The 24,265-nt window shown below is 39.3% G+C and overlaps 1 protein-coding gene across 8 annotated transcripts in view; it reads right to left on the reverse strand.

Annotated features, from left to right (window-relative positions):
* The window catches only part of TRPM6 (transient receptor potential cation channel subfamily M member 6), a 204,504-nt gene that overhangs the window by 111,052 nt on the left and 69,187 nt on the right, over nt 1–24,265 (reverse strand). For 7 of the 8 annotated variants that reach the window (XM_045042481.1, XM_045042483.1, XM_045042484.1 and 4 more), the window contains 3 exons: nt 12,587–12,666; nt 8,940–8,978; nt 2,429–2,606 (listed from right to left, as the gene is read on the reverse strand). In XM_045042481.1, coding sequence (XP_044898416.1) covers nt 2,429–2,606; nt 8,940–8,978; nt 12,587–12,666 — 297 coding nt within the window. Of the gene's footprint in view, nt 1–2,428; nt 2,607–4,791; nt 4,918–8,939; nt 8,979–12,586; nt 12,667–24,265 lie in introns of all 8 variants that reach the window. The other variant, XM_045042485.1, reaches the window with a different exon arrangement.

Below are 24,265 nucleotides of genomic sequence, written 5' to 3' on the forward strand. Positions count from 1 at the left end.
ATTGAGAGGAGTTTGCCATCCTCGAGCATAAGCCAGCCAACAGCAAGAATAAGTCAGATTTATAGGAACGAGGGCACTAAGAAACCATGAATTAGAAAACTACACCAAAAAGAACCACAGGTGGAGATCTTCATCCATATGAAATAGAATTCTCACATTATCTTCCAGGATGTGATAGTGACTTAAAACAACTGTCCATTCATCTTTGAAATTCTTACAACATAATCTCTTTATTAAAATGTTAGAATTTCTGAACATCGAGTTGGTACAGCCATCACAGAATGTAATAGAACCTAAGTATAATCAGGATTCAATTTACAGGTGAGGGAAATGAGTTGCCATGGCTTCTTACATATTCACATAGTAGGAAAAAATACAAGTTGACCTTTGTGAAATGGTTTGTGTTGCTCCGAAACATGAATAGAGGCAGAGGAGGCAGCTCTAATGTGGTTCACCTTTTCTCTACCTCAACTCTCCTGGGTGCCTCTCTCTTTCATCTAGAAGTCCTTTTAGTCCTAGCAGATATTTCTCCTAGAGATTTCAGATAAACAACCTTGATTAACTAAATTATCAGCACTGGAGTCTTTTCTTCCAAAGGCCAACCGAAGATGATGCCAAAGGTTAATGACTTACTTTCCCCCCACCCCCACCCCCTCCTTTATAACTAACTGGGCAGATTCTTACTGGCATAGATTCTTTTCAAATCCTCTGTGGAATGAGGTGGGCGGGATAAACTGGGAAGGGGAATGCAGTGGAAGGAGAAGAATAACCAGCTCTCACTGCTTTCCCGCCTCTCGCTGTAAACACGAAGTGCAGTTCTGGTATTAAATATGAAAGGTAGATTCTTCTCTTCTGAGAGATCACATGAAATGCATTCCAGGTACTTAGGATGTAATGAAGTCTAACGCTAAGCCTAAAATCTGTTAGTGATCAGGAGATCTGTTGAACCATATTTTCAGTTCTCCTAAATGTACCATACTCTCCCTTGGCCTTCCCACCAGCCCAGAGCGGTCTTACCCCTCTGCCTCACCAGACACCAAACAGCTCACTCACCTTTCTGATATCAGCTTAGCTGTCCCTACTTCCAGATGGCTTCCTTCACACACACACACACACACACACACACACACACCCAGAAAAACAAGAGTTACCCTTTTCATTCTCTAGAAGAACCCTGTATTCCCATCCAGAGCATCCCTGCACCACCCCCCTCCCATGGAACAGATGCTCCCTGGGGCTTAGCAAAGTGGGAGCACCAATGAATATCTCCCAAATGGATGGAAAAAAATGAGCAAATCAAGGTGATTTGATTATGAATGAACATAAAAGCAAAAGGAGGTAGATTAAACTTAAGGGGACATTTATACACGGGGTTCTATAAGAGTCAGCTTCCAGAAAGGATTGTAGAGGAGGATGAGTGCAGTTTTCCTACCAACTAAAGAAAAGTTCAACATACAACACTAAACACAAGAGGATTAATAACCGGAAAGGGAGATTACTGTAAAACTCTATTATGAAACTTGATTATGACCGCATCATCAAGAACTGTTGTTTCAAATTCATTCAACTGAAGGTCACACTCCAGGATACAGTTGATTCTAAGCTTTCCTGAGGTGGAATCCCCTGCAGGTTCCCAAGGGAAATCTGCCTCTAATAAAACAGGTGATTAACAAGCGCAAGGAAAAACACCTGAGAGATGCCTGACCTGTCAGAACTACGCAAATTACATGCAAACTCCATATTAGAACAGGAGAAAAACTGGCCTGGAAAGCCCAAGGACTATCATTCAGGGGGTACAGAGAAAAATTCCCCCACTTCCTCTCATGAGGACTTGGCAGGCATGAACAGCCCCAAGTTACTGGTAATTGCTACGGTCATGCTTCAGCTAAAGCCTGCTCTTTGGCAGTGACTTTTCTCCATTCCTTAAAAACAGGGCAGTCCTTTCTCAAGAGCAATAAGCCATTCTCCTATGGGGAAGGCATAACCACGCTGAAAGAGGTCAAATAAAGACCTGGCCATACCACACCCTGGAAAGGTAGAATGCCCTCAGACGTAAAGGAAAGAGAAGAGTCAGGTCATTTTTGGGAAGAGGTCAATACCATGGAACACTTTTGCAATAAAACCTGGTCATCTGATCATCTACACTTGGAGATACAATTGGGAGAAACATTTGGTGGTTACTTTCTGTTAAAAACTAGCAAAACGGGGTGCCTGGTGGCTGAGTCAGTTGAGCGTCTGACTTTGATTTTGGCTCAGGTCATGATCCCAGGGTCATGGGATCGAGCCCTATGTCAGGCTTCAGGCTAATTGTGCAGTCTGCTTAGATTCTCTATCTCTCTCCCTCTGCCTCTCTCCCCTATTGCACTCTCTCTCTCTTAAACAACAACAACAACAAAAAAGCTAGAAATAATGTGAGTTATTAGCAAACCTTGGAGTGGTGAGTATGCTCTCCGTCTTGAAAATTAATAGTGCCAAACGTATCTGTAGGGCTTTTCGTTGTGTGCTTTTCAACAGACCATTGCTCATTTTCATTACCATTGGCAGCTGAGATGGTCCAGGAATAATCTATCCCATGATGGTCTCCAATTAATCGCCCACAGTAACACCTTAAATATGGGATAAAAACCAGTTTCAGAATAGAAAACTACACAATATCAAAATAGAAAATAGATGTAATGTTTCTACATTTTTCTAGGTAATATATAGATGATACAAATGAACAATTTTTGAAATTCCACATTAATATTTTATATTAGATTTATATCACTAGATTGTCTTCTGAGTTTAGAAATACCCTCAGTGGTTCTCTCCCTTGGCTGCACATTAAAATCATTTGGGGAATGTTTTAAAAAAAACACCAAAAATCTTGTGCCCACCCATGTTCATTTAAGTATTCCAAATCATTATTCATAATCGCCAAGTGCCCACTGACAGATGAATAGCCAAACCAGTGTGGCATATACATACAATGGAATATTATCTAGCCTTAAAAAGGGAAGAATCCTGGATATGCTTCAATATGGTTAAGCTTTGAGGATATTATGCTAAGTGAAATAAGCCAGTCATAATACAACTGCTGTATGACTCCACTCATATGAGGTACGCAGAGTAGTCAAATCCACAGTGACAGAAAATAGAATGAATGGTGGCTGCCAGGGGCTGGGAGGAGTGGCCAATGGGGAATTATTGTTTAGTGGACACAGAGTTTCAGTTTTACAAGATGAAAAAGTTCTGAAGATCTGTTGTACAACATAAATATACTTAACACTACTGAAATTGTTAGGATGGTAAAAAAAAATCATATTGTACGCTTCAAATATGTGTAGTTTATGTTAATTATATCTCAACAAAGCTGTTAAGAAAAAAATGAGAGGGGCGCCTGGGTGGCTCAGTCGGTTAAGTGGCCGACTTTGGCTCAGGTCATGATCTCGCGGTCCGTGGGTTCGAGCCCCGCGTCGGGCTCTGTGCCGACAGTTCAGAGCCTGGAGCCTGTTTCAGATTCTGTGTCTCCCTCTCTCTGACCCTCCCCTGTTCATGCTCTGTCTCTCCCTGTCTCAAAAATAAATAAAACATTAAAAAAAAAAAGAAAAAAATGAAAGTGGAGGGGATAGCTAAATTGGCAAGGGGCATTAAGGAAGACACTTGTTGGGATGAGCACTGGGTGTCACACGTAAGGGATGAATCACTGGACTCTACTCCTGAAATCATTACTGCACTATATGCTAACTAACTTGGATGTAAATTAAAAAAAAAAAAACAACAACGCTATCCTAAAAATTAAAAAAAAGAAAGAAATGAGGGGTGCCAGGGTGGCTCAGTCGGTTAAGTATCTGACTTGATTTTGGCTCAGGTCATGATCTCAGGGTTGTGAGATCGAGTCCCATGCCGGGCTCCTTTCTGGGCGAGGAGCTTGCTTAAGACTCTCTCTTTCTCTCCTTCTGCCCTTCCCCCATTTGCGTACGTGTGCGCTCTCTCTCAAAAAAAAAAAAAAAACTAACTAAAAATCTCTAATATGCAATACTTAAGGAGAGTCAGAAGATGTCTTCATGTAAAACATAATATGCATATTGAAAGGAATATTAATCAATGCAAAAAAAAGATTCAACTTCAGAGAAACATGTAAACATAGAGCTGCCACAAGTAAAGAGCCATGAATGAGCCTTGACTATAAATATAAATAATAAATTAGTATTTGTAATATAAGGAAGGAAAAGTCAATAAATGTTCTTGCCAATAATTAGAAGGTGTGAAAACTATTTCAGATACATAGCCATAATTTCTTCAATGTAACAAAATAAGCAAATTAAATGGTTAAATCTTTTTGAAACTAGAACTACATAAAAACTAACAAAATATAATAATAATCATATTGGCGAAAGGATGATAACCTTCTTGTGTTTCCCGAATTAGAAAACACCAGAAGGAAAATTTACAATTTGAGCACACAGAACTTGAAAACCTGAGGCAATGAAAAATCATATGTCTGCCGACCAAGAAAGTTATTTGCATCAAATGTGTCAGATCATATACCCATTGTATACGAAGAGGTTACTCAACTTTATAAGTGATTCTGGCTTTTCATGTGTGTGTGTGAAAAGCAACATAAAAATGTGTACAAGTTATAGGTCTCTGCTAAGCAAGAAAACAGGATGATAAGGAGAAGTCAGAACAAGAAGTCAGAGGACCATTTTGGAGTTCTGCATGGAGGGGCTCTTGACTCAAAGGGTGGAGAAATAATCTCAAATGTATAAAATATACATAATAAGAATCTATCAAAGAGAAATGTATCACCTGGTCATCTTTTAGAACAAGGGTTAGTCTTCAAAATGAAAAAGGATTTTATTCATAAGCTGAATGATTCATTTCACTGTGGCTTTTTCAAACCGGACATGAGTGAAGGCAAACCATCATTCACACCTGGAAAGATAAATCACTAACTTTTCATAGGACTATTCTTCAGTTTGAACCCACTTTGCTCTAAGTATTTTTCTAGTCTAACCCATTTGATTGGGTCAATGTAGTTTCATTCTAGTTTTTACCAGGTCATTAAATTATGGCAAGATGTTCTCATAGAAGAAACCAATTACCCCCAAATTTAAAAAAAAAGCTTCCAAAGTCATCCTTTTAGTTAAAACTTTTAGAAGTCCTAAATTACATATCACTAACTAAAGACCTACCTTGAGAATCACCTTTGTAAAGGTGCTAAATGCCAATTCCTTCCCAAATTGCTTTTATACATTCTATAAAATACCCCTCAAAATACTAAAAGAATTTCTCAGGGAGTTTGACAAAGCAATTCTAACATTCATATGGATATGTAAATTGTTTAAAAGAGTAAAATGACTTAAAAAAAAAAAAAGAATAAAGCATAGCGGACTTGCCCTATCAGATATCAAGATATATTACAAAACTATAATAATGAAGCAGAGTGGCATTTACCAGGAACAGGAGAAGTAGGTCAATGACACTAAAAAAAATAAAATAAAATAAAATAAAATAAAATAAAATAAAATAAAATAAAATAGCTTAGAAACACAGCCATAGACATAAGGGAATCTGTTATGTAACAGAGAAGATACCAGCAATGGCTAGGATAGACTGCTCAGTAACTGACATTGAGACATTTCATTCTCTTTATGAAAAAAATCAAACTAGGTCCTAGTTAGGTGCAAAAATTACAAGTTTCAACCATTTTTAATTTCTGGATAGTGTGAAATAGATGTTTTCCCAGTATCATCCACATTAGTTATCTCTAAAGATTGTGAGGTTGGGAAAATATTGCCAGGGAGAGGTTCTGGAGAATAAAGTAGGAAACAGAAGGAGTAAATGAAGCCTTCCACTTCTTTTCAATATATTCTTGGGTTTTCCTTTCAATGTCAGCAAATTTGAAATAATTACTAAAAAGTAAAAATAATTTGAGGAAAGATAAAAGAGGTTAGCCAAATGGAAACTCTTCATCAGTGTTATGAACTGAACTGTGTCCCCCAAAATTCATAGGTTGAAGCCCTAATCCCCAATGTGACTATATTTGGAGATAGGGCCTATAAGGCAGTACTAGTTTAAATGACGTCATAAGATAAATGTGAGACAGAAAACTGTCAAAACCTAGAGGTGAAAACAGGCAACAATCTCTTTGACCTCAGCCACAGCAATTTCCTGCTCAACATGTCTCTAAAGGCAAGGGAAATAAAAGCAAAAATGAAGTACTGGGACCTCATCAAGATAAAAAAAACTTCTACACTGTAAAGGAAAAAAATCAACAAAACAGAAAGGCAACTGACGGAATGGGAGAAGATATCTGCAAATGACATATCGAATAAAGGGCCAGTATGCAAAATCTATAAAAAACCTACCAAACTCAACACTTGAAAAACGAATACTACAGTGAAGAAAAGGGCAGAAAACATGAATAGACACTTTTCCAAAGAAGACATCCAGATGGCCAACAGACACATGAAAAGATGTTCAACATCACTCATCATCAGGGAAATACAAATCAAAACCACAATGAGATACCACCCCACAACTGTCAGAATGGCTAACATTAACAACTCAGGAAACAACAGATGCTGGCATGGATGTGAAGAAACGGGAACCCTCTTGCACTGTTGGTGGGAATACAAACTGGTGCAGCTGCTTTGGAAAACAGTGTGGAGGTTCCTCAAAAAATTAAAAATAGAATTACCCTATGGCCCAGCAATAGCATTACTAGATATTTATCCAAAGGATACAGGAGTGCTGTTTCGAAAGGGCACATGCACCTCAATGTTTATAGCACCACTGTCAACAATAGCGAAATTATGGAAAGAGCCCAAATATCCATCAACTGATGAATGGATAAAGAAGATGAGGTTTATATATACAATGAAATACTACTTGGCAATGAGAAAGAATGAAATCCTGCCATTTGCAGCGACATGGATGGAACTGGAGGGTATTATGCTAAGTGAAATAAGTCAGAGAAAGACAGATATCCTATGTTTTCACTCATATGTGAAACTTGAGAAGCTTAACAGAAGACCATGGGGAAGAGAAGGGGGAAAAATAGTTTCAAACAGAGAGGGAGGCAAACCATTAGAGACTGTTGAATAGAACAAACTGAGAGTTGATGGCAGGGAGGGGAGTAGAGAGGGGGAAATGGGTGATGGGCATTGAGGAGGGCACTTGTTGGAATGAGCACTGGGTGTTGTATGTATGCGATGAACATGGGAATCTACCCCCAAACCAAGAGCACACTGTGTACACTGTATGTTAGCTAACTTGACAATAAATTATATAAAGAATAAATAAATAAATAAATAAATAAATAAATAAATAAATAAATAAATAAATAATTCAACAGCAAAAAAATAAGTAAATAATAAGTGAGGTCATAAGAGTGGGACTCTAATCTGATAGGGATGGTGTCTTTGTAAGAAAAGAAAGAGACACAAGAGCTCTCTTCTCTGTCAGCGCACAGGGAAAGGCCATGTGAAGACACCGTGGGAAGGTAGCTGCCTGCAGAGCAAGAAGAGACACCTCATCAGAAACCAGCTCTAATGGCACCTTGATCTTGGACTTGCATGGCTCTGAAATAATAAATTTTTATTGTTTAAACCACCCAATGTGTAGTACGCTGTTCGGGCAGCTTGAACAGACCAACACACCCAGCAAGCTTATACTTCCTCCCCTCCTACAGCCGTGGACCGTGTTTTCCTTTCCCCATAATTTGCTAAACTTGGGATTCTGGATTTTTTTCTTTTACAAAAATAAGTTTAACTCTGGGTCAATCCATAATGTGAACTATGCTCAAAATTCAGGAAATTACATTTTCCTCCACTTACAAAGAGAAGGGTAAAACCCGTTATTAACAGATAGTTTAAAATGCAAATCACTGTTAACATTTGTATTCTGCTAAAGAGTTCATTTTGCCCATATGCTTGGGTAATATTGTGATTTATAATAAATATATATTTGGTCTTTGTCCCCGTTTATGGCACAGAGCCCCTAAAACCCTTGAAATTCCCTATGTGATAAGAAAGATAAGGATGCTGATAAGAAAGATAAAGAAAGATAAAGATAAACCACCAATGGCCAATGATTCAACCAATCATGCTTATGTAATAAAGCCTCTATAAAAATCAAAAAGGATGGAATTCAGAGAACTTCAGGTTGGTGATCATATGCAGGTGCTAGAAGACTGACTTGCTCAGAAAGAACATTGAAGCTCCGTGCCCCTTCCCACATACCTGGCCCTATGCACCTCTTCCATCTAGCTATTTATCCTTCCTAACATCCTTTATAATAAACTGGTAAACATAAGCCAATGTTTCTCTGAGTCTGGGAGCCTTGCTAGCAAATTAAATGACCCCGTGGAGATATCCTTGGGAATCTCTCATCTATAGCCTACCACTCAGAACCACAGGTGACAACTTGGACTTGGGGTTGGCACCCAAAGTGCGGGGAAGAAGAGCAGTCTTGTAGGACTGAGCTGTTCACCTACAGGATGTGACACTATCTCCAGAATTTAATTTCCTGGTGCTGTTGGAAAAAAACATACACATCAAAACTGGTGTCAGAATCAGAGCTTGGTCTGAGCACCCATCACTTGAAAGTCATAGATCAAACACAGTGCACAAAGCATCTTCATTATCCAAGTAAAATACAACATAGTCAAATGAAAAGGTAATGCTTTACAAGTATTTCAACTGCTAGAAGCTCTTGCCAAACGCCCTTGCCATTTACATGTCTCAGTAATTCAAGTAATCTATTACATTCAAAAACTCGCTCTCCTTCAAAAACATCCCACATTTGTTTTTAAAACTTCCCTTGGAGAGGTAAACAGGATCCACCAATAAAGTCCTTTCATTGAGTCCATTCAAGATGTGAGAAAACTACCCCAATAAGTTTTATACAGAGTGCCTAAATATTAAAAGAAATCTTATTTCTCTAAGTCTTACCTGATTAAATTCTGGCAGACCTGGCATCCTGCGGTGCATCTAAATTAAAAAAAAAAAAACAACACAACCTCTGTTAGTTTAGTGATACATTTTGAAAGCACACTTAATGCACATACCGCAAATATCTATTATTTTCCAAGGTCTAGCAAAATCAGCACATGCTAGTACTCATGTATCATTTCCCAGATATTCCCATTTGTCATTTGCCAAATATAATTAGACTGCAGCAACCATGACCTAATGAACAGAACACTGAATTTGAAACCTAAATACCTGGATTTAAATCTCATTGATTCAATGATTCCTCCAAGCCCCAGTTTTCACATCTGAAAATAACATCTGCCCCATAAGGTTATTAAGAGGATGACCTGAGATAATACATGTAATGTGTCTTAGAGTGGTGGCATTGCAGTATATATAATAATGGTAGCTATTATTATTATTACACTATGAAGATAAGAGAATTCTTGAGAATTCTGAGAATTAAGAAAATGTATTTACATGGTATAAATATGTAAACATATATTTATAAATTATATATAATAATTATATATTACTTATATGCTGTATATTATATGATTTAGTAATATAATTATATATAAATTTATATATAAACAACTTTAAAACCATAAAACACTGTCAAATCAAAAGACGCTTGGTGTGATTATAAGTATTACCTTTATTAATCTTTCTTTTTATAATTCAAAAAAGAACCTTCTGATGTTGGGGGATCATGGTGATCATCACTGATCATATTTTAGGTATAAAGAAGTTTCAATTAGAAGAGAATATTAGTTAAAACAATGGAAGAAAATGTAGTACTCATAGAATCAGGATCATTCTAAATTATTCAGAAACAAATATTTAGGCCCTGTCACTTCTTCCTGTCCTAGCCTTTTGGGACTGTCTTTTCTCAGAAGCTTCACTTCACCAGCAAATTAAAAATAGGAAGGAAAAAGACATTGTCATCAAGTCTATCAGATCAGTTTCTTATTAGGAATTACAAAAATAACGAACAAAAGATAAATTTTCATCTAAATTTAAAATCATGAACTATCACCTTTTTCTTGTGCACAGTCAGGAAGAAAACCTCATGAAAGATACAATTTTGAGATTCTTACTAGGATCTAAGAAAAAGGCTGGCAAACGAAGAACCATAATCATCCATTAATTTTTTTTTCATAATTACACAAAATAGAGACTGCTTGTGGTAGATCTTGGACCATTCTATAATATGGAACTATGATCATTGCTATTCTTCTTGAGTCTATGGGCTAATGGCCTGTAGTTTATCACATTTCATTAACACGATGATTATGAAAATGATTTTCTATTTACAGAAGCAGAAGGAGTTGCCTGAGCTCAGTCTGCCTTCCATTGCGACCATCGTCACATCACAAGATGTCATAAAAGATGAAGGGAAAAAACAAGGTTACCTTGGCATTCTGTAAAACATTTTATAAGCAGGTAAAATGAGAACTTCCAATCACAAGGCTTACAGACCACAGGTAATTCAATGAGGGTGGGGCTAGTAAATATTTAACAAAGGCAAGGATCACTGTTTTAGTCGTCCCCAAAGATCAAGAATTTCTTGCTATCCTTCATAAGCATACAACTGTGGTTTCTAAACTTTAAATGAACATAAGGCCAAATGCTAAAAAGGATCTAAAAATAGAGTGCCCCCCCAATTAAAATATGGCTCTTCTATTTTCCTTTTCCTTTTAATTTCTACTCCCCAAGGGCAATGCCATCCAATCTTAATTTCATGAACCCAATTACCCTAGGGAATTTTCCATAGCCCTTTATTCTCCTATCTTTCACTGGCCGCTGTTTTGAACTTTGTTCTAAAAGTAGAGCTTCCAAAGGGTTCTCAAGAACTCAGCAAACTCAAGTCATTCCATTCTGCCATCCACTACCTGCTCAAACAAAAAGTATACGGGGAAAACAGGGAACTCTGCATAATCTGAATACGGCGTCTTGAAATATCCCGAACTGTCACGATTTTCCATAAATGCTTGAGATGGGGTTAAGGAACATTCACAATATTTTCAATATTCAGTATTCAGAAGCTGTAAATTGTTCATCCAAACCAGGTAGAATGGACACAGCACCAGATATTTTCCTCATTTCTTTTTTTTAATTTGTTTTTAAATTATTTTTTTTTAATTTTTATTTATTTTGAGAGAGAGAGAGAGAGAGAGAGGCAGAAAACTAACAAGTGGGGAAGGGGCAGAGACAAAGGGGGACAGAGTATCCCAAGCAGGTTCCATGCAGACAGCAGAGAGCCTGATGTGGGGCTTGAACCCACGAACCGTGAGATCATGACCTGAGCCAAAGGCAGTCACTTAACCAACTGAGCCACCCAGGCACCCCCTTAGGTTTTGAATTAGGTTTAATTTCAGTATAGTTAACATCCAGTATTAGGTTTAATTTCAGTATAGTTAACATCCAGTATTCTATTAGTTTCAGGTGTACAATAGAGTGATTCAACAATGCTCTACAGTACTCAGTGTTCATCCTAAGTGTGCCCTTAATCCCCTTCACCATTTCACCCACCTCCTTCCAGTAACCTTCAGATTATTCTCTGCAGTAAAGAGTCTGTTTCTCAGTTTGTCTCCCTCTCCTTTTTTGTCTTCCCCTTTGCTCATTTGTTTTGTTTCTTAAATTCCACAAATGAGTTAAATCATATGGTCTCTGTCTTTCCCTGACTTACTTTGCTTAGCATGATGATCTCTAGCGCCATCATGTTTGTTGCAGGGGTTCCCCTAATTGCCATTATTTCACTAAGAGAAATAGAAGCATCAAAGAAATGACAACCGCCACGATAGTAACAGTGACTCCATCAGGGTGATGTCATTATGATAAACTTTTTCTTCTTTATACTTCCCTCGGTCATTAAACAGATGTTTGTCAGGAGCGTACCAAGCAGCAGGCACGGTCAGAAGCAACTGGGGTTGGAGTAAGGTATGAAATCAACAAGGTCCCTGAGTTCCGCAGGTTGTCTGCAATAATCGTGTATTATTTTTATAAAGACAACGAAACAGGGGCGCCTGGGTAGCTCAGTCAGTTAAGCATCTGACTTCAGCTCAGGTCATGATCTCACAGTTCATGGGTTTGAGCCCCACGTCAGGCTCTGTGCCGATGGCTCAGAGCCTGGAACCTGTTTCAGATTCTGCGCCTCCCTCTCTCTCTCTGCCCCTCCCCCACTTGTGCTCTGACTATCTCTCTCTCTCTCAAAAATAAATAAACATTGAAATAAATAAATATATAAAAAGAAACATTGATTAAAAATAAAGAGGGGCGCCTGGGTGGCGCAGTCGGTTAAGTGTCCGACTTCAGCCAGGTCACGATCTCGCGGTCGGTGAGTTCGAGCCCCGCGTCGGGCTCTGGGCTGATGGCTCGGAGCCTGGAGCCTGTTTCCGATTCTGTGTCTCCCTCTCTCTCTGCCCCTCCCCCGTTCATGCTCTGTCTCTCTCTGTCCCAAAAATAAATAAACGTTGAAAAAAAAATTAAAAAAAAAATAAAGAAACGCTCACTTTACAGATATATATTATTGAATCCTCTAGACAAATCATATCTCTAAGTTTCCACAAACAGTCCTCAAAGTAGTGTTGCTTTAAAATGGAAAATAGAATTAAAAATTGTACCTGTGAGGGTCTTTTGAGCTAGGTATGATTTTGCTACATTCTCTCTTGTTGAACACTCCTTCGATCCAGGATTTCTGGGACTGAAGAGAAAGTGTCGTTATTTTTCATATTATAATTATGTAAGAAAGCAGTGTAACTACAGTAGTTCTGGCAGGCAAGATATATCTAAATATCATGGAGACGAATCAAAATGTCAAGACCAACCCCAAACAGACTAAGCATTTACTGGCTTCTATCACAGACAACACAGACACAAATAAACCAAATGCGAACACAAAAATAATCACAAATAGACCCATAATCTCATTTTCAGCAAAATGTCCATAAATGCACAAAACTCTAGGAAGGAAGGAATGTTATAACTGAAGCATCATTTTAATTCTGTTACAAGTCACTTTTAAATCTTGTACCATAGTTCTATAGAGTGAATTTCAAGTTCTCAAACTTCAAAATTCTCACTCAGAAAGTCCCACTTTGGTGAAGATTTCACAGGAAGCTGGAATCTCAGCAGGATTCTGTGAAAGGGCTTGAATCTCAAATGGGACTGCAGGATATGAATTGAGGAATCTCATGCACATGACCTCAGAAGAACAGAGCTTAAAAACTGAGACACCGACTCCCAGTAAATGCCTCACATACAGAAGACTGAGACTTACCTCCTGACCAATGAACATCTGCCAAGAATCTCTCCTCATCCTCAAGCCAATGAACTTAATGACTTGGAGTCTGGCTGGACTTCTTCCTGTTTGCACTCCTTACCCATAAATATAGACCACCCCAAGCCTTCCATGGACTCAGGTATAGCTTGCTACAGCATGCTTCCTGAACTGCAATCGTCTTGCTCTTCCTGAATCAACTCAATTTCTGGTCATTAGGGCTTGCCTCAGTTTACTTCTCTATTTAGGTAGACAATTTGATTCACATTCTATAAGCATGGCTTACCCCTGGCTGTGCCGCTTCATGTTGCACAGCCTACAACCATCCTTAAATCCTGATGGGACATAGGTACTCGCTCAACCTCGTAATAAAATCTCTCCCATTCTACAAAACTCAACTCACAGCCATGCTCTCCCATGGGCCATATTATAAATCCAGAAGCAGAGGACACTGGAGCCACAATAGACCCCAGCCAATTGATGAGCTTGGCCTTCTCCTAATATGAAAATATTTTAGCTCATATTAACATATAAGTACATTACATAAAAATATAAACACATGCATTACCGCAGTGACAAAAGGGCAGTGGACGGGAATCCGCAAGGGGGCTTTTCAAACTCCATGTTACTGCCGCCCCCACCTCACTCTGACATCTGTTCTCATCCTACAGTTGCAGGAAATGCACAGCACCAGACCACAGGTGACAAATCCAGCTGTGCAACCTCATTCTCTGGGACTTTATCCTCACGTGCCAGATGCTCAGGACATGCCACCCTAAAACATGCTGCCTTGGTGTATAGGTTCTTTTGAGCTGTAGGCACTTGGAAAACGGCAAGTACAGTGAGAGGCTTTCGCTGAACTCTCCCTATCTGCCTAAAGATGGATCTTCCACAGGAACTCAGTTGTCATAAAGCCCTGGGAGTTTCATCAACCAGGAAGGATTGACTCTTATCTCAAGACAAGGGAGTAGAAGTCAACATCACACCCAGACAAACCTGGTCACAAACTATCATATCTCCCCATCTATTCTTCTAAGGGCCCATTCATCTTTTCTACAAATCATTAACTCTCTCCTAAATTGCCTACACCCCCAACCCTTCCCTTATTGGGACAGTATATCAATTCTCAAATATCACCCTTTTTGGGGCATTTACTTTTGTTTTCCTGTTATGTCCCCATGCACCTATCAAAAATTAATAAATGTGCCTATCTTTTCTTCTGTCAGTTTATTACAGAGCCAGCCATCAAACCTAAGAGAGCAGGGGAAAAGTTTTCCTTCCCCCACAATTACAAATGAGGCATTTATGGACTCCCCTGTATACTTCAATATTAAACTCATGGATTTTGCTCAATATGCGCCAACCCTAAACATAACTGCTGACTTCTGAATGGAACTGTATATAAGCAGAATCCAGATCTTGTTAAGCAAAAAGGAGGGGGGTGGGCATTGACTGACTGGTTCCTGCACATTTTAAACATATCTATAAACAAGGAAAACTTCCCAGATCAAGCCCAGGTCATCTTAAAATCATTCTACCCTCTTTTTTTTATTTTTAGACACAGCATGAGAGCAGGGGAGAGGGACAGAAGGAGAGACATAATCTTAAGCAGGCTGCACACTCAGTGCAGAACAACCCTGGATTCATAACCTGAGCCAAAATCAAGAGTCAGACACTCAAGTGACTCAGCCACCCAGGTGCCCCCAAAATCATTCTACCTTCTTATCCCTTTTGCATAGTCAGTAGCTTTTTAAAAGCCATCCGCTAAATTGGTAGAGCACTAAAAACATAGAAACTTGGAAAAATTCAGAGTCACAGACCATGGAGTGAACTCAACAAAGTAATCTCAAAATCTACTTACTATAACAAGAAATGACACAATCTTTTGGAATTGGTAAGCCCTATTTCCACTACAAAAACTAACAATTTCGTTTATTCATTCTGCAAGCATTTATTAAGTACCTAACTTTTGCAAAGTACTGAGAAGAGTGCTATAGGGAAGTCAGTATGTTCTCAAAGAGCTCTTCATTCCAAATTGATTCAACCAATATATCAGATAGGCCTCCAGGCTGCATGCTGTCAACTCTATGACAGGTAAGACAAGCTTTTTGCTCTGATGTAACTTGGAATAAAAAGGAGGAAACATAATAAGCTGGTATCGTTAAACTGCACGTTCACCAGTTAACTATTAAAAAGCGCTCCAAAAAGGGTCATTAATATAGGAAACTAGATATACAAATTAAGCAGGCTATGTTGTCATTCATTCTTTTTAAGAGACTAGATTAGGTATCTGACTGGTAGGCCTATCTGAGCAAATTAATTTCTTCATGCCTGTTTGGTCATATATTGAAAATGGAGATAATAATAATACCTCATAGCACTGTTGAAAGGAATAAATTAAAGCTTTAGAATTTTCCCTGGGACTTATTAAGGGTCTATTAAAGCTTAGCTATTATTATTGATATGTAAAAAAAAAAAAATTAGCTTTTGGTTGGTAGCCAGGGAACTTAACTTTGATTTTTTTTTTCTTCCATAGGAAAATACTTCCTGACCTCCAAATCTTCCTCCTGGGACATCTCATACTTAAAAGAAATGACTTCTCTGGGTCCACCTTCGCCACTAGACTCTTGCTCTCATGGGCCCCACTGACAGTCATTTCTGTTACCCCCGGGGCCCAACCCAGTGATTACTGGAATGAACAACACAACGAACACGCATAAACTAGAACTTCAGGAATCCATGAACATAATTTTCCCTTCAAAGGTGTAAACAGGAGACCTGTGCCATACCAAGAACATGGAAACTTTGTTCCTGCAATTCTCACGTCTAATCTCAAAACTATGGGAAAAGAAAATCAGGCCAAATTTGTAAGAGTTTCAAGCAATTCCCAGTTTCAAACTTTACTTTACCTTGTAATGATAGCCTTTTTAATACACTCTGCAGCACATACAGAAGAGGCTCTCACATTCAGATCAACAGAGAGTGGTTAGAAACCAAACGTTTGTTGGTTCTAATTCAATAGCCCAGATCCATTGAGGACAAATGTCCAACGTGGTGGCTTCTGCCACTTGGAGCAGCAAACTGTCGTGGGCAGTAGTTGGGGGTGGAGACTATGCCATTTCTGCAGCTATCACGGCAGCCTACAGAGCTGGGTGTTTTGCTGAGATGATAGATAGACAGACAGACAGGCAGACAGATAGATACTGAGGTGGGGGGGGGGGGTGTTTGTTGACTGACATTACTATCCGGAGGAGGGAAAGGCAGAGGACAAAAAAGGGAAACTGTTGGTCTCGGGTTCTGTGTTTCATAATCAGATTGTACATACAATCCCAGGCCTGAGGGGAGGGCGGCCAACAGCAAACAAAGGTCTAAAAACGAATCTCCCAACAGAAGCCATACAAACTAACTAATAATAAGCTTATCAGTCAATAAGCTATATGAATTTATCCCTGTCCTCAATGAAACTATTTCTACACTAGGGCTTTTCAGGCTCCGAGAGAATAAACAGATCCTCTCTCAGGGGAATCTCTGAGAGGGCATCATTTTAAAGATTGTATTTTTAAAGCGATCTCTGCATCCAACATGGGGCTTAGACTCACAATTTTGAGATCAAAAGTTGTATGCTCCACCGACTGAGCCAGCCAGGCACCCCTGAGAAGGCATAGTTTTAGACACATTCCTTAATTTAAAAAAAAAAAAAATTCTGCAAATGATTGTTCTTTAAAATCCAGAGGGCTGTGCGATTGGGAGTGAAGGGGTACACAGATTACAGGTCATTTCTTTTTAAAAACTCGGTTGTACTTTCAAAAAATCTAATGTCTAACAAATGTTTTCCCAGGTGAAACTACAGGTTCCCATTTTTATGCTTCCCACACTATCTTTTTGTTTTTCTAATTCAAGTTAGTTAACATATACTGTAGTATTGGTTTCAGGAGTTGAATTTAGTGATTCATCACTTACATAGAACACCCAGTGCTCATCCCAAGTGCCCTCCTTAATGCCCATGACCCATTTAGTCTATCCCCCCACCCACCTCACCTCCAGCAACCCTCAGTTTGTTCTCTGTATTTAAGCATCTCTTATGGTTTGCCTCCCTCTGTTTTTATCTTATTTTTCCTTCCCTTTCCCTGTGTTCATCTGTCTAGTTTCTTAAATTCCACATATGAGTGAAATCATGATATTTGTCTTTCTCCGGCTTATTTCCCTTAGCATAATACACTCTAGTTCCATCCATGTTGTTGCAAATGGAAAGATTTCGCTCTTTTTGATCGCAGAGTAATATTTCATTACACACACACACACACACACACACACACACACACACACACACACACCACGTCTTCTTTATCTGTTCATCAATCAATTTTTGCCCACACTATCTTATACATATGACAGCATGAACAATGCTTAATTAATTTCTCTTACTCAAGTCATTTTTCTCTTAACATTATCGTAATCTACTTTAAGATAGAGTGTTAGCTTATTTATCTTGGAATCGACGACACACAGGAGGCACCAGAATGGACCAGAGAAATACTATTTTCAGACTCAAGATGGACATTTGATATTTCTTCTACATGGCTTCTCCTCTGGAGCAAGGGCCTCTTCAAGCCGAGGGACAGGCAGGTGGACTTCCACAGCGCATAATCTGTTGGCCCAGAGAAACTGCTTCACTGCAAAGCAAACCCATTCACTCGGAAGAGTCAGCTCAGGGCCTTCCACAGGGTTCTGTCCTCGTTCTACAGGGATGCTTCACAGGACTCACTTGAATGAAGATTAACAATCTTAGGCAAAGGGTGTGCAAACCTAAAAGAACCAAAACCCAAGGAGCTGGTTCGTCTACACTGCCACAAGTTGATCTCACTCGTTTCCAAGTAAATAATCTGTCCAGCAGGCAGCATTTAGGCATACTTTGTAAAAGATAATCTTGCGTGTTTTTTTCTTTTGGGGTAGGAGAAAGTGAGTGCTACTTTTGTTGGTAATGATTTTTTTGGGTAACATCATTAAAAATGGAATGTCAACTGAATAACTCACAATTCCCTAGAATGCCAGTTCTCCGGTTTAGGTGAGAAATTTTGCCAACATTTTCATTTCCTGCCTTGTAGGGCAAAGGCATTTAGAACTTCAGAATGAACGTCTACATTATATAAACTCTTAAGTACATGAGTACAACATTTATGATTTCTCCACAGAGCCTAATGGGGCATTGGAAGAACTCAACAGTCACCAGCCAAGTAGAGTTTATCATAAATGTTCAAACTAAAATGATGTCTTACCCCAACCCTCTCCTTCCCAAATTGGTGAAAGTCCTCATTATGTCCTAAAACATAATTTCAAATAGCAGTGAGGAGACATCCTTTTCTCTGCTGTCACCCAGGCTTCAGCTTTATGCAGTCCCCTGGGGAATAAAACATGCTAAAAAAAAAAGTTTGTAATCTCAGATCATGTTAAATCATTTTGATAAGAAAAGGGGGAAAGAAATGGGAAGTTCCTCTATGAGTATTCTTTACAACTGTCCCTGGATAGTAAAATACAGAATTTAACTGAATGCTGGGTCTATTTGTTATAAAACTACTCTAATCTGTTAAGATTTTCAAATTAAACAAAATCAGTCATGGGGACCCTGGATGGCACAGTTGGTTAAGCGTCCGACTTCAGCTCAGATCATGATCTCATGGTTCGTGAGTTTGAGCCCCATGTCGGGCTCTGTATTGACAGCTCAGAGCCTGGAGCCTGCTTCAGATTCTGTGTCTTCCTCTCTCTCTCTGCCCTTCCCCTGCTTGTGCTCTGTCTCTGTCTCTCTCTCTGTCTCTCTGTCTCTCTCAAAAAGTAAATAAGCATTTTAAAAAATGTTTTTAAATAAATCAATAAATAAAATCAGTCTTCTCCAATTTCCAAGTAGAAAATATCCATGAATTTGTTATCTGTGTACATAGATGGTCTTTATTTATGCTCCAAATATCCTGTTAAATTATCCACAACTTTACCAAAACTACAGCTGAGTGAACTACAGAGTCTAAAAATCCTTTTCTTGGGGTGAAACTGTACTTTTTTCTTTTTTTTTTTTTTTTTTTTTAATTTTTTTTTTCAACGTTTATTTATTTTTGGGACAGAGAGAGACAGAGCATGAATGGGGGAGGGGCAGAGAGAGAGGGAGACACAGAATCGGAAACAGGCTCCAGGCTCTGAGCCATCAGCCCAGAGCCCGACGCGGGGCTCAAACTCACGGACCGCGAGATCATGACCTGGCTGAAGTCGGACGCTTAACCGACTGCGCCACCCAGGCGCCCCATCTTTTTTTTTTTTTTTTTTTACCACAAGTGTCATTATTAGTGAAGCTATCCTCTTAAATAATCGACTTTTAAGAAACCTACCATCCTCTGGAACAATAATGCTTTTATTTGGAATTCCAGGTTGAAGGCAATTTTACTGAGGTCATCCATAGAGAGGTTTATATATGTGCAGCACAGCAGAAAGAACACTGCAACAGGATTTTACTTCTTGAATATCAGGAGACAAATACCACACGTTTAATTTGGAAAAAATTAAAATCTTCAGTGAAAGAATAAGAGAGAGAGCAAAGAAGAAAGACGAGAAGAAACAACAACAACAAAAAACTTAAATGTGAGCGACTTCAATGCCATTCTACGTCCAGGAGTATACAAAGTTCAAGAGTGACAGTTCTCAGAACTTTGGGCCTTAGGACCCTTTCATAGTCATAGAAATTAACAAAAAGCTGTCATTTATATGACTGTATCTACCAATATTCATGAATTTAGGAAATCAGAACTGGGACTTTTTAAGACATTTATTTAGTTCATTTTAAATACCAGTAGTAAACCTATCACACGTTAACATACTTTTTATGAAAAAAAATTTAAGATTCATAAAGATTTTAAAGAGAAGAGCGTTGTCTTATATTTTTACAAATCTCTTTAATGTCTGACAAGACAGCTAGATTCTCACATCTGCCTCTATATTCAGTCTGTTGCAGTAAGTGGTTTGGGTTGAAGTATACAAAGAAAATTGGCCTCGCACTGACATGTAATCGGAAAAGGAAGTAGTATTTTAATTGCCTTTTTAAATTTTTTTTAATGTTTATTTATTTTTGTGAGAGACAGAGACAGAGTGTGAGTGGGGGGAGGGGCAGAGAGAGAGGGAGACACCGAATCCGAAGCAGGCTCCAGGCTCCGAGCTGTCAGCCCAGAGCCCCACACGGGGCTCGAACCCTTGAACCGCAAGATCACGACCTGAGCCGAAGTCTGACACTTAACCAACTGAGCCACCCAGGTGCCCCAACTGCCTTTTTAGGTACTGCGAATTGATCATATAACCTTAGGAAACCTCCTCTGGACACTCATAAGAGAATGAGCAAAAGAGGCAAATGTCTTAGTACCATTATTTGATTTTGAGGATCCTTTGAAAGGGTCTCAAAGACCCCCAGGAATCCATGAACCACACATAGAAAACCATTGCCCCAAAGTGATCACATGTGGGCACAAGCATGAGCCAGAGACAGGATCTATGGTTTTCTTATTGGTCTTAGGTCCCACATGCTGTCTTAGTGTGTGCATCTTATTCCAATTGCACTGTAGTATTTCAACATCCCCCATTTAATCTGTTGCTCAGCTGAAAAAACATTCCAACCTAGAGAAAAAAAGCAATTAGAGACCAACTCTTCACGTACGATACTTTATGAGCAATGTAGGGACTTTTGAAAGATAACTTTGACTGTATTCATTTCTAGCCTTAGGGATGACTTTAGTGCCTACCAAATTCTCCATCCCAGAGATGTCACTGAAGCATGATAAATGGGGGATCATCAGCCCTTCAGAACCCATAGGTAGCATATATTCTAACAGTTTATCCATTCTTCCTTTGAAATATCAATACCTCTAAGAATAAGAGCTTCATTCATTCAAAAATAATTTGGTTCATAAATAAATTTTAAAAGGGGGTGGGGAGGTTTCCTGGGTGGTTCAGTTGGTGAAGCATCTGACTCTTGATTTTGTTTTGTTTTGTTTTGTTTTGTTTTTTTTAATATGTGAAATTTATTGTCAAATTGGTTTCCATACAACACCCAGTGCTCATCCCCACAGGTGCCCTCCTCAATACCCATCACCCACCCTCCCCTCCCTCCCACCCCCCATCAACCCTCAGTTTGTTCTCAGTTTTTAAGAGTCTCTTATGCTTTGGCTCTCTCCCACTCTAACCTCTTTGTTTTTTTTTTTTTTTCCTTCCCCTCCCCCATGGGTTTCTGTTAAGTTTCTCAGGATCCACATAAGAGTGAAACCATATGGTATCTGTCTTTCTCTGTATGACTTATTTCACTTAGCATCACACTCTCCAGTTCCATCCACGTTGCTACAAAAGGCCATATTTCATTTTTTCTCATTGCCACGTAGTATTCCATTGTGTATATAAACCACAATTTCTTTATCCATTCATCAGTTGATGGACATTTAGGCTCTTTCCATAATTTGGCTATTGTTGAGAGTGCTGCTATAAACATTGGGGTACAAGTGCCCCTATGCATCAGTACTCCTATATCCCTTGGATAAATTCCTAGCAGTGCTATTGCTGGGTCATAGGGTAGGTCTATTTTTAATTTTCTGAGGAACCTCCACACTGCTTTCCAGAGTGGCTGCACCAATTTGCATTCCCACCAACAGTGCAAGAGGGTTCCCGTTTCTCCACATCCTCTCCAGCATCTATAGTCTCCTGATTTGTTCATTTTGGCCACTCTGACTGGCGTGAGGTGATACCTGAGTGTGGTTTTGATTTGTATTTCCCTGATAAGGAGCGACGCTGAACATCTTTTCATGTGCCTGTTGGCCATCTGGATGTCTTCTTTAGAGAAGTGTCTATTCATGTTTTCTGCCCATTTCTTCACTGGGTTATTTGTTTTTCGGGTGTGGAGTTTGGTGAGCTCTTTATAGATTTTGGATACTAGCCCTTTGTCCGATATGTCATTTGCAAATATCTTTTCCCATTCCGTTGGTTCCCTTTTAGTTTTGTTGGTTGTTTCCTTTGCTGTGCAGAAGCTTTTTATCTTCATAAGGTCCCAGTAATTCACTTTTGCTTTTAATTCTCTTGCCTTTGGGGATGTGTCGAGTAAGAGATTGCTACAGCTGAGGCCAGAGAGGTCTTTTCCTGCTTTCTCCTCTAGGGTTTTGATGGTTTCCTGTCTCACATTCAGGTCCTTTATCCATTTTGAGTTTATTTTTGTGAATGGTGTCAGAAAGTGGTCTAGTTTCAACCTTCTGCATGTTGCTGTCCAGTTCTCCCAGCACCATTTGTTAAAGAGACTGTCTTTTTTCCATTGGATGTTCTTTCCTGCTTTGTCAAAGATGAGTTGGCCATACATTTGTGGGTCTAGTTCTGGGGTTTCTATTCTATTCCATTGGTCTATGTGTCTGTTTTTGTGCCATGACTCTTGATTTTGGCTCAGATCATGATCTCACGGTTCGTGGGACTGAGCCCCAAGTCGGGCTCTGAGCTGACAGCACAGAGCCTGCTTGGGATTGTCTCTCATTCCCTCTCTCTCTGCCCCTCCCGGGCTCATTCATTCTCTCTCTCTCTCTCTCAAAATAAATAAATAAACTTAAAAAAATACTTTGGTTGGCGTATATTATTCTTATAAAAATAAATAAAACTGTGTCCCAAAGACCGACACCAAAGGGGAAAAAAAAAAAAACCCTATGTTTATAAATAGATACCAAGTATGGCACAAGACCAGACTATGGGACTCCTTGGAAAGAGAAACCCCTCTGCCTATGGACATTTGGGAAACCTTTAAGGAGGACATGAGACTTAGGAAAAGCCTTGAAAGATGACAAAAGTTTTGAGAAGTGGTGACAGAATTCCATGCTGGTTAGACATGCAGAGAATTCTGAGAATACTTACGGTAAAAGCCATGAGTTCCCTGGGGAGCAGAGAACAGAGAAGATGAAAGAGCCAAGTACCTCTGGAAATAACTAAACATATGGTGCAGAGAGTTCAGGGAATAAGGAACAAAGAGTTACCAATGCAGATAGTGATATGATACCTGAAGTAGAGAATGGAGAAAGTTTCTCTCTTCAGTAAAAAATCTGCATTGTTACAAAAGCAGGACTATTCAAAGAAGAGCTAAGATGGGTTTAATCCTGACAAGAAAGTACGGAGAATGACGATTTTGTCCATGATCAGCGAACAGGTTGAGAGAGATGTAGGAACTGGGGTGCAAAGCAGGAGGCAGCTAGTGTAATACACCCTTGGGAGAAGCAACATTAGGAACAAGAGCCGCTAAATGAACCCTATCAAGCAACAGCCATCATTAGTGTAGCCTTCCCTAGACGTCAAAGGCCACACTAAGTGCTTTATGTGCCTTAGCTACCGTAATATCCACATCTGTGTGATGGATACAATTATTACCACCTTTTCATGGAGGAAGAGCGGGTTCTACCAAATACCAGAGCCAGAGATCTCTTGCAATATGTTTAAGAGACAAAATTGAAAGAAGCCTATTTCATGTTGAGAAAGCCTAGACCTTGTTTATAGATAAAAGAGAAGTCAATACAAAGAGAGAGAAGTTGTAAGAGAGAATGGAAATGACTTTAGAGACTGTGGGGGTGGGGGGAGGAGGTGAGGAACTGGTATGAACAGCTAAGAAGGAAGGCTCGGCCTTGAAGAAAATGCATCCTCTTCCGACAGAGGCAAGGAGAGGATGACAAACGTTTCCTTCTTGGTAATTCTGCCCAACACCCTATTACCTATATGCTACAGAAGTCAGCCCATTTCACTCTGAAGGCTGCAAATCTCAGCATTCTCCTTTGGCCCTCTTTCCACGGGAGAAAAAGGAAGGAAGGAGATACACATGTGCAATCATAGTGCCCTTTCTTATCACCAGCTATTATACAACAGCACAATACACTATATGTTCTATAGATCAAAAAGCATAGGAGATACTCTCTCAACAGAGGATTCACCAAACTTAAGATAGATGGGGAAGATCAATTGGATCCCCCTGGATGCTCTAAAGAGT

Source organism: Felis catus, chromosome D4, assembly GCF_018350175.1.
Source record: "Felis catus isolate Fca126 chromosome D4, F.catus_Fca126_mat1.0, whole genome shotgun sequence".
NCBI classification, from domain to species: Eukaryota; Metazoa; Chordata; class Mammalia; order Carnivora; family Felidae; genus Felis; species Felis catus.